This window comes from Cydia fagiglandana, chromosome 2 (assembly GCF_963556715.1).
Source record: "Cydia fagiglandana chromosome 2, ilCydFagi1.1, whole genome shotgun sequence".
In the NCBI taxonomy this organism is placed as follows: domain Eukaryota; kingdom Metazoa; phylum Arthropoda; class Insecta; order Lepidoptera; family Tortricidae; genus Cydia; species Cydia fagiglandana.
The window spans coordinates 27,066,913-27,077,925 of record NC_085933.1 but is presented as its reverse complement, the minus strand read 5'-3'; the positions used below and the strand labels follow the sequence as shown (position 1 = coordinate 27,077,925).

The 11,013-nt window shown below is 40.9% G+C and overlaps 1 protein-coding gene across 1 annotated transcript; it reads right to left on the bottom strand.

Moving 5' to 3' along the window:
• Nucleotides 1-6,694: 6,694 nt before the first annotated feature.
• Nucleotides 6,695-9,991, bottom strand: LOC134679543 (juvenile hormone epoxide hydrolase-like). The gene is made up of 7 exons (XM_063538501.1): nucleotides 9,812-9,991; nucleotides 9,432-9,659; nucleotides 8,543-8,707; nucleotides 8,196-8,333; nucleotides 7,915-8,116; nucleotides 7,223-7,457; nucleotides 6,695-6,917 (listed from the first exon to the last, which is right to left on the bottom strand). Exons 1-7 carry the CDS (start codon nucleotides 9,968-9,970, stop codon nucleotides 6,695-6,697), a joined length of 1,350 nt encoding a protein of 449 aa, XP_063394571.1. The 5' UTR covers nucleotides 9,971-9,991.
• Between the last annotated feature and the right edge of the window lie 1,022 nt (nucleotides 9,992-11,013).

Below are 11,013 nucleotides of genomic sequence, written 5' to 3'. Positions count from 1 at the left end.
ACATGCTTGATAGGGCAATTAAAAGTGATTGCGCTCGACGTGGCAAAAATGTTAATTTTTGAGGTTCCGGACCTCAATTTGAATTTACTTCGCAGCGGCCAAGAAACCGCCTCATAGCCGAGAGGGGCGCCAATTTCGGGCAAATAACCAATATGAGCCGCCACACACGACGCGACGCGATGTCGTGCATACAAAATTGCGACAAGTACTACTAGTGTTTTGTGTAGTGTAACTTGTATTTTAGAGATGTAGATTTTATTAGCTAACGTAGACGATACGTTAGTTATTACTTTAAACATACGAAAAAAGTTACGAGTTTAAAGTTACGAATTAACTTGCAAATATATGTGAACACTGGACACTATGTGTAGGCACTTTCTACCCCTAGTGTAAGTTTCACTCGATATCGCGACGTGACGTACACGTTTGCGTTAACAGTCATTTTGTATGGGGTTTTAAGTTTCCAAAACGTCCCGCTTGGCGCGCTGTTCAAAATCCCATACAAAATAGACATAACGCGAACGCTCGGAGTCACACCAGCGAATGAAAACCAGAGATTCTGTTGAGTGTATAGACGTTTTTGATAGGCACGATAAACTTTGAACTCAAATAAACAACAGCGTCCAGAATATTATTGTTGTGTTATATGTAGCTTTCCAATACAGAAGGGTTCTTATACTTCAAGTGCAATAAGGACGTTTCCATCTGAAATTCCAATATAATTTCTGATGAAAAGGCCCTTATTGCCACATATACCGTAAACCCACTCAACAGTCCAGTACTATGTCTAATGGTCCACAAGTTGAATTATCAATACCAATGTCACAGATTATATAATATGCTTTTGGTTTAACTGAGTTTATTCTTCCGATCTTCATCTCATCATCTTCCTCGCGTTGTCCCGGCATTTTGCCACGGCTCAGGGGAGCCTGGGGTCCGCTTGGCAACTATAAATAAGTAATAGTCATATGGCTAAACATTCGATTTAATTTTGGACCACAGCTGGGATGAGCATTTTGGACTAGTTATAGTTGAGTGTGTTTTACAGTACCTTTATGTACCAACAGCAACTATATATAACAATTGGGGGACCTTATATCTTTGTAATAAGGTGTACAAATTGACACTTAATTGTGTGAACGATAAAACCATGTTTTATCTTGAAGTAATACACCGGTTGTGAAGTGTTTTCCTTGTATTTACACACGTGTTAGGCTTGGTAACGAATAAGTAACTAAGGAAAGAAAGAAATAACTTCAGTAGTATGATCAAAAAAGTGGACCTATGTCAGAAATTAATAGACTCTATAATTATTAGAGACTGTTTGGTCATTACCGTCTTTTAGTGAGGATGTTAAGTGCAACAACCTTTTTTTGTTTGATTAAAGCATGAAACTTGGCACAGTTGTTCCTTATATCAAAATAAGCCGATTTAGATCGGTAGCCCGAAGGACCCTCCCCTCTGGGGCCAGGGAGGGGGGGTCAAAGAACCGCTCCGCCCGGCTTCATTCTAAAAAATCTAACAGGCCCCGTTTAGCTAATAGGTCATATTTGGTATCAATTTCGGATAAATCAATAACGTAGAATTCATTTCTGTTATTAAAAAATTGCAATTTGTCGAACAAAATTAAAAAAAAATAAAAATAATCTAATTTTTCAAGTGTAATTTTTATGTTTTATTTGGTGTCAAAATTAAACTACCTGGTTTTTCTACATATAAAAAATATGACAATAAAGCCTATTTAATGCAGATTTTAAAAACATAACTTTTATTTACCTTTATTAAAAGAAAATTGCATAAAAAAACTTATACCGTCTCGCGCCGGTGAATATCTTTTTACCGACATCGGCATCGTTATAGACAACATCCGAAGTACACACTCTGGAGACCGATTAAATGTATTGTTTATTGTTGTAAATCCTATTATAAAGATAGAAAAGCGTACATATATTATTATTATGTGTCGTTCAGTGAAAAAAGGGACCTAGGAAAAAATTATCACAGAGCCTCGCGTTTGTATAGAAGCATCGAGTATTTAATTAGTGCCAACCACTCCAAGGACTCCATGGTCGCTGTTCTCAATGAATAAGAAGTAAACTGTAAGTATATATGTCAGTTTCAATCATATTCTGGCCACAGTAGGGTAGGGTCAGAACAGTTTGGAAACAGTCATTTGCTTTTTGCTTCCATTCCCAAGAAGACAGACTGAGCGTTGAGGGGGCTTTTGATACAGCAACCTTCGAGGCCGTAGAGGAAAGTCTGAAGAGTGAGGGCATCTGACCGGCAATAGCGCAATGGATAGGGAAAATGCTAAGAGGTAGATCCATTACGGCGGAGCTGGGAGGAGTAACAAAGACGATTAGTCCAAGAAGAGGGTTCCCACAAGGGGGATGCCTGTCCCCCCTGATGTGGTGCCCACTTCTAAACTCAATGGTAAAAGAGCTCAACAGAGGAGGCATGTACATGCAGGCTTACTCTGATGATGGAGTGCTGTTAGAGAGAGGAATGGTTGTCACTGCGATAAGAGATATAATGATAAGAGGTCTGAGACAGGTACTGAGATGGTGTAGAGAGAGAGGGTTGGATCTCAATCCATCGAAAACAAAGCTGGTGCTATTCACTAATAGAAGAATAAAGGAGATGAAACCCATAAAGATACAAGGTATAGAACTAGACATGGTGGAGGAGTTGAAATATCTGGGCGTTACTTTAGACAGTAAACTCAGGCACAAAACTCACATCAAGGAGCAGACGGCTAAAGCTATAAGAACACTGTTCCAATGCAAAAGGGCAGTAGGAAAGAACTGGGGACTGAAGCCAGGAATGATCCACTGGATCTACAAGGCGATAATACTACCCAGGGTGAGGGTGCTATATGGAGCCGTGACATGGTGGTATAGAGCACATATTAAAGAAAACCAAAGAGACCTAAGACCTAACCAAAGTCCAGAGATTAGCGTGCCTCATGATGACAGGGGCTATGAGAATGACCCCGACACACGCAATGGAGGTAATGCTAGGCTTGAAGCCACTCTGGATTGAGGTAGAGAAAAGAGCCACCGAACAGTGGTACAGAATGAAAGCATGCAACGAATGGAGAGGAAGCTGCGTAGACAAGAGACATGCGCTGATACAAAGAGAGGCACTATCAAAACTTGAAATGTTGATGGCCAATAATGACCTTATAAAGAGGCAGGAGATATTTGACAAGAAATATAGAATACACATAGGAGACAGAGATAACTGGAAGGTGGAAGTCGGACACCCGACGACCATCTGCTTCACGGATGGCTCAAGAAGAAGCTCGATGAAACTAGCAGGAGCGGGCATAGTGATCCTCAAACTGGGAGAGCATCAGTACCACTGGGTAGATATGCTAGCGTGTTCCAAGCCGAGGTATGTGCTATAACGCGCTGCGCAAGCATAATCAAGAAGAGCGTAAAACAAGAGGGCGCTGTCGTAATATACACAGACAGCCAGGCATCACTAAAGGCACTAAAGAAAATATCAGTTACCTCCTCTCTCGTGAGAGAATGTCGAGAGGAGCTCAACTTGATAGGCAAACAAAGAAGTGTCACGGTGGCATGGGTTCCAGGACACCAGGGAGTAACGGGAAACGAGAAAGCTGACGAGCTGGCGAGGATAAGGGCGGAGACGGAATACATAGGTCCGGAACCGGCTCTGCCTATGTCAGCGGATGTCACGAAGGGAGTCATAGAGAAGGTAAAAGAGATGGAAGCACAGAGAGAATGGGAAGAAGAGACTGGATGCAGACAGTCGAAGATGATGATCAAAGGTATAGACCACAGGAGAACCAGGTATCTTCTGAAACTAGGTAAGAGCAGTCTGAGACTATTGACAGGTATCATTACAGGTCACAATACTCTCAACGGACACCTCAAGATAATGGAAATTAGTAGAGACGCCGCCTATTCACATTGTGGTAAGGAGGAGACTAGCTTACACTTACTAGCAGAATGTACTATGTACGCGGCACCGCGATATAATACATGCGGTAGAGACACACTAAAAGAAAACGAACTAAAGGACGTCGAACTCAAAGATGTCCTTTTATTCTGCAGGAAAACAAGAAGATTTGAGGAGAATAGTGTGGGAATGCCGCCGGGACAGTAACCTGAAGCTCCAACTCCAGGGAACTGGGCTGAATGAACGCGACAAGCGATCGACAGCCCGCCTGCTTCTGACCGGGCGTCCCTACACTACATCTACATCTACATGTATAAGTTAGTCTATGAATTTACTAGAGTCGGTAGTGCTGCACTCTGGCGGCAGAACATTGCAGTAATATCCCATATTGAGAACAGCGACCATGGAGTCCATGGAGTGGTTGGCACTAACTAAATACGAGTATGCTTCTATACAAACGCGAGGCTCTGTGATAATTTGTTCCAAGGTCCCTTTTTTCATTGAACGACACATAAAATAATATTTGTACGCTTTTCTATCTCTATAATAGGATCTACAACAATAAACAATACTTTTAATCGGTCTCCAGAGTGTGTACTTCGGATGTTGTCTATATCGATGCCGATGTCAGTAAAAAGATATTCACCGGCGCGAGACGATATAAGTTTTTTTATGCGATTTCCTCTAAATAAAGGTATGTAAAAGTTATGTTTTTAAAATCTGCATTAAATAGGCTTTATCATCATATTTTTTTAATGTAGAAAAACCAGGCAGTTTAATTTTGACAATAAATAAGAGACAAAAATTACACTTGAAAAATTAGATACTATGAGTTTTTTTTTAATTTTTTCTACAAATTGCTAAATTTTTATACCAGAAATGAATTCTACGTTATTGATTTATCCGAAATTGATACCAAATATGACTTATTAGCTAAACGGGGCCTGTTAGAATTTTAAGAATGAAGCCGGGCGGAGCGGTACTTTGACCCCCCCCTCTCGGGCCCCAGAGGGGAGGCTCCTTCGGGCTACCGATCGAAATCGGCTTGTTTTGATGTAAGGAACAACTGTGCCAAGTTTCATGCTTTAATCAAGAAAAAAAAGGTTCGACCTTTTTTTGTCACTTAGAACCCTAGCTATTTACCATAAGGGCACACGGGGCCGTGCCCAGGGCCCCCATCCTCAGAGGGCCCCGAAGACACGGACAGTAACAGTATATTTGATTATTCATAATAAATAGACGATCATAATAGAAAAATGTTAGTTTAATTAGCTTTCTTTACTTTCCAAAAGGGCCCCAAATTCTTATGTGCCCAGGGGCCCCAACATAGTTTAAGACGGCCCTGTGTTTGTTACTAGGAAAAAAGTGCCGTTCAAATTTAAAAAATCTGTTATTCATTTGTTATTTAAATATTTGGCCTAATTTAGACTAAACTATTAAGTATGTAACTGTGTGGCGTTTGTTTAGGAGTGAGATGAATAACATTAAATTGTTAATTTATTTTGAATGAGCTCAATCAATATAACATTGTACCTACTCTAATGGTTTCTTTCATTATTTATACAGTTTTTTTATGTTATTACTTATAAATGTGTTCAAGTAGGTATATACCTATTTAATTACTACGCATGTAATTTTAATTTGTATACAATCTCATTAAAATGACGTTTCTCACTAAAATAAACTCGTATCCGAAACACGCGGCAACCGAATGTAAATAACCACAATTAAAAACAAAAACCATTCAAATATCAGCCTTTCTCACACGAAATAGCGTCTAAAATTATTTTCGTTCACGGGAATCACTGTACACTACACGATCACGATAATACACCTTATTCAGTTATAATAGAGTTCATACTAGTTAAACTTCGATAAGAATTGACCGGCACTGTCGGTGGTTTGGAGGCAACTACTCGCTATCGAATCGACGATGATAATTTTATCTTAACTTAGGACTATTAGGAGTAATGTAAATAGACATTCCAAATATTCTTTGCGTTCTCGTGTTCGCGTTTAAAATTATAAAAGTAATTAACACTGAGTAAACTTAGTTACATCATTACACACAACAAACTATCACTCAAAATCACGCAAATACGTAATTTCACGCAGAGTTTATATTTATAGTTTATATTACTATGTTATCCCCATAAGACCTCAGTCGGTTCACTCAATATGAAAATGCACTGCATAATAAAGTAGATCAAGAACCCAAGATTGTAGGACTTGGCGCAGGACAGTGAGAGACCCCACCCCAAATAATGGGACCAGGAGAGGAAGAAGAGAAGATGATTGCGTAATAAACTATGTAAAACAGTTTTTGAATAGAAAAGTTTTCCATCGAAGAGTTCCCTTGGTTACCTTCCGACTGAATCATCATTCGGGACCCTTTGAGACTCCAATACCTATTCATTATATCTTCACGATGTGTTAAAAACTACACCTCATTCGGAAGAATGGGAGTAGGAATACTCCTCATTGTCCAGAAAGCTGTTATAGCCTTCAAAACAGTCTTTTTTTAGGTGTAACGCACAATGTAGAACACTTGCACCTATTTAACTTTTTATCTTACTAAGGCCCGCTTGCACCATCCCAGAAACCCGGGTTTAAGCGGTTTAACCGTCAACCTAGTGTCAAATTGTACTGGTAACCATGGCAACTCCAGGTTTAACCGGTTAACCCCAGGTTAGTGGAATGGTGCAAGTGGGCCTTACTTACAAACACATTACTACTCAGGATCATACACACACATTTTACAATTTTCCTACAGCTCATTCTTCTCACTCTCCAGCTTCCTAAAAGCGGCAACAGCCTTCAACACATCCTCAGAGAAGACCTTCGGCAGCTGGAAGGCGAGGAAGTGTCCGCCGTCGTCGATGGCGTTGGCTGCCACCAGGTTGGGGAACTTCCTCCGCAGGATCCGCCAGGGTTGGAAGATCAGCTCGTTCTTTGCTTGGATAATCCAGGTTGGCACTGGGGTTGGGATTCTGGAAGGAAATGTAAATAATATAAATAAATACATATATATTATACGGTGTTTTTAACGCAGATCGAACTGGCCCCACAGTAACTAGATGATTTTTAAAAAACCTTACCAATTTAAAAGTGGTTGTTGCTAGGCCTATTTATTTGAATAAAGAATATATTGACTTTGACTAAGCTCATTAAGCTCAATAAGACTTTGGAAATTTGTTATTATGACCATCTTAACACATTTCTGACATTCAGGATCACGATTCCAAATTCACATAAGCAGTATTAAGTGTAATACCATTCGAGAAATCATACTTACTCATCCAACTGCAGTCCTATCTGCCTCTTACTAAAAATTTCTGCATACACTCTCACAGACGTGGTGAAGGAGCTGGTAGCCCAGTAGCACATGAGGTTGTCGAGCAGCTGGTCTCTGCTCCAGTGGTTGTCGAGGCCACCATCTGGTAGATACTTGTACTCGTTCTTGGTCCAGGTCGAGAACTTCTCCAGGATGTAGGAGAGGAGACCGACGGGGGAGTCGGAGATGGCTATTCCTGTTCAGGAAGAACTCAATATTAGTAAGTATAGTACTGTAAAGGTGTAAGCCAATTCTTATAATACGGACCTCAGAAGTTTCAAATAGCTGGACTGCATATTGCTGGCCTAGCCATATATAAGTAGAAAACTAGTTTTGTTGCCTACTTTATTCATCAATTTAATGGATGTTTTAATCGATATCCAGAGTGTAAGTGTAAATTTAAAGAAGCAGACTGCCTATGGGCGGTTTGAGCATCCAAACTATAAGTTAACTGGTTCGGACTGCTCTACTGCACTTAAAGTAGACAACTATTTTGTATTTCAAGAGTAGTAATTGGCCCCTATTTTAAAAGGTTACTCAGCACTACTGCCTTAAAGTAGGAGGCCGATAATTACAGGGGGACTGACATAAGAATAGTTTACCCTAGTTGTATTAAGAAATAAAATATCTCTCAGCATCACAAAGATATTCACCTAAAGTATCAGGTTTGGTGGCCTGAAGATGCACGTAGCCAGATTCCTCAAGCAGAAAGCCGAAGGTCGAGCTTAAAGGATACATTCGATCTGCTAGATGAGATTCCACCACGAAAGAAGGCATCCCTGCACCAATCAGGTTGAGGAGGATTGCGCTGGTAGATGCAGAAGCGCCCACATTTGAGTGAAAGCCAAGGACTTCCTGAAAAATACGAGAAATCATTCATCTGCAGTTCTAAACTAGTCCAAAGTAAAAACTATAGGGTTTCAAGGAGTCTCACCTGAGGAAACAGGGTGGCTAAGCTGATGCCGATAATATCTCCACCTTGCAGGTAGAACTTCTTGAAGCCTAGTCGGTGCATCAGGTTACGCAGGATCACTGCCATCTCCGCGGTTCCAAGGCCTGGCCGGGCTGGAGCCTGTATGTTACCACACGTTTAAAAATGTTCTGTTCAGCTGCAGATTTAGTCCAAGATTCGGGGACATCGTGGGACCCCAATAGGGTTTGGCTCACGAAAACTGTCAGGAAGGTTATTAAATATTTTTAAATTAAATTAAATGTAATAAATAGGTTTAAATATTAAACTGTGCGAAGCCGGGGTGGGTCGCTAGTGATGACTATACTTACATCAGAGAACCCATAACCAGGCCAGCTCGGCACGATGGCTTCGATGGCGAAGTCCCGGTCCTCACTGGTGGCGGTCAGGTGAGGCAGCGCCTCGTAGAACTCCCTCACTGACCCTGGCCAGGTGTGCAGGAACAACATGGGGATAATCTCCACACCTGCTGCGACCTGGAATCAGGGAGAAGAAGAGTAAATTAGTTTACAATCCACTTCCTAATACCCTGTTATGGTAATTACAGCATGTTAGCACGAGTCTTATAAGTAGTAGGAAAAATTAAGGTCTAAAGTCTGTTAAAAAGAAATTATAGGTACCTCTATTTTATTGTTTGTTACAACAAAACTTATTCTTCTAGACTATATAGGTACGGAGAGAAGTATATAGGACCAGACACCTAGAGACTCAGGGCACTCTAAAGGAGGCAGTTAGCAACCTGAAAACATTACTAGTCAGAATTAGCGCTACCTCGTTTTTCATACAAAATAGGCACAATGGTTGTCGATTTGCCCAGCATCAGCATAAGAATAACTAACTATTGCCTGTTAAAGCATTCTGAAAGAACTGACGTCGAGCAGTAGCGAGCGAGCATTATACAGTAGTTTCGGCGTACTCTACTGCCAAGACCCTGGTCTTGGCAATGGAGGTCCAGACCTATAGAGGTCCAACCTATGTCGAATAGAGTGAAAGTGGCCAGGCCTTGCATATGCTGTAGACATAATGGACGGTGGGACAGAAAACTATTTGAGTGGGAACCACTTTCTGATCGCCGAAAAGTGGGTAGGCAGCCAATGAGCTGAATACAGCTGGTAGAAAATGGATAAGGATAACACAAAATTGGGGAGAATGGAATCAACATTGAGTGGCAACAACCTGAAAATGTCAACTCTAACATACCTCTGGTCGGACCCTGATGATGTGAATATCCAATCCCTGTATATTAGTCTTGAACTGCGGGAATTTGTTGAAGAAGCTCTCCCTCTCCTGGAAGTTGTATCTCTCAGCCCAGTACGCGACCCAGCTGTCCAGCTGCTTATTGTTGAAGCCGTATTGGAAGCCGATGTTCTCCAGCGGAGGAGTCCACTTGCGATGGTTTTTCAGTCGATTTTTTAGGTCTTGGATCATCTATTGATAAATAAAAATAAATTTCACAAGCCTGCTTTTTCTACCATCAGGTTATAAATAGTTCACAAAAATCAAGATTGACGTACCTACTTCATATCCAAATGGGGTTAAGCACTTCTTCCGACCTACAATATTTAAAAAAAATGTCTCACCGAAGCACTAAACTGGACTTCAAAAGTCCTGACGCTGGTATCCTGCTTGGTTTCCTCTCCAGGTCCCCACCATGCTTCGAGATCGACATCAGGGAGCGGTGGAGGACTCCTCAGGAACAAGGTGTATACAACTATGAGGAATGGGGAAGTAAGCAGCATCAGGAGAACGAACCATAGTAGACGGGTAGACATCAAGGCACTGCGAAAGTACAAAAGAAATGAAAACACAAAGAACCAAAATACTTAAACAAATAAAAACAAAACCCAAACTAAACACTATTCATATTTGGGCGACGACAGCGGGTGTTGCCTCTGCGTGCGTCCCATAATGACACGGGCACTCGGGCAAGGGCATCAGCATCCGCTCGATGGAGCCCTTTCTCCTTACATTTCAAAAGGGACTCTACGCGTTGGTTTCGGCTCCGTGCACGCTCCCAAATGCACGGAACATCATTCCGTTTCGCGTTTTTACGAAATATTACAAAGATACCACGATAATAGGAAATTCTTAATTGATTAGCATACCTCGTTATCAAAGTTGCAATTATTTGAAAATTAGGGTTGGCAAAAGTATCTAACTGTACCGTATTAATCCTCACTTGGCTGTTGGTGTCCAACTTCACCCATATGAAATATTAAAATATGTAATAATTTTAACAAGAAATAGATAGGTAAATATCCATTGAATTCACAATAAAATGTGCTGCTTAAAAATGGTATAATAACGAAAATTTTAATTAAGGGACTGGTGGCGTGAAAGGTTATCGTCACGCCACCCGTCCCCACCTTCGCCTTTTCAATTTCTTAATTTTATTATGAAAATTGACATAAAACTAAATCCTAAATGAATACCGCCCATGAATCCCATGATACATCATATTATGAGGCGAGGTTAAGGTAAAACTGGTGCTCGACACGGTCCCAGTACATGTCATGTTGAAACTTAACTAATTGTCAATAGAGGTGACAGCAAGGTGTCATCTATTGGGCATTAGCATGTCGAGCACTAGTACGTTTTCCTTATATACTTAAGTCCAATGAACTGCACGCTGATAAGGGGGTTTGTTGTTTGTTGATTAGGAAAGGATTCGCAAAAGTGTTTATAGCATAACTAGGACAGTAGGTAAAGAAAGAAATGCTCCGCTTGGCCTCGGCTGACAATTATAGGTACATGTGATTTGATCTGAAGCTTTCTTATTCAC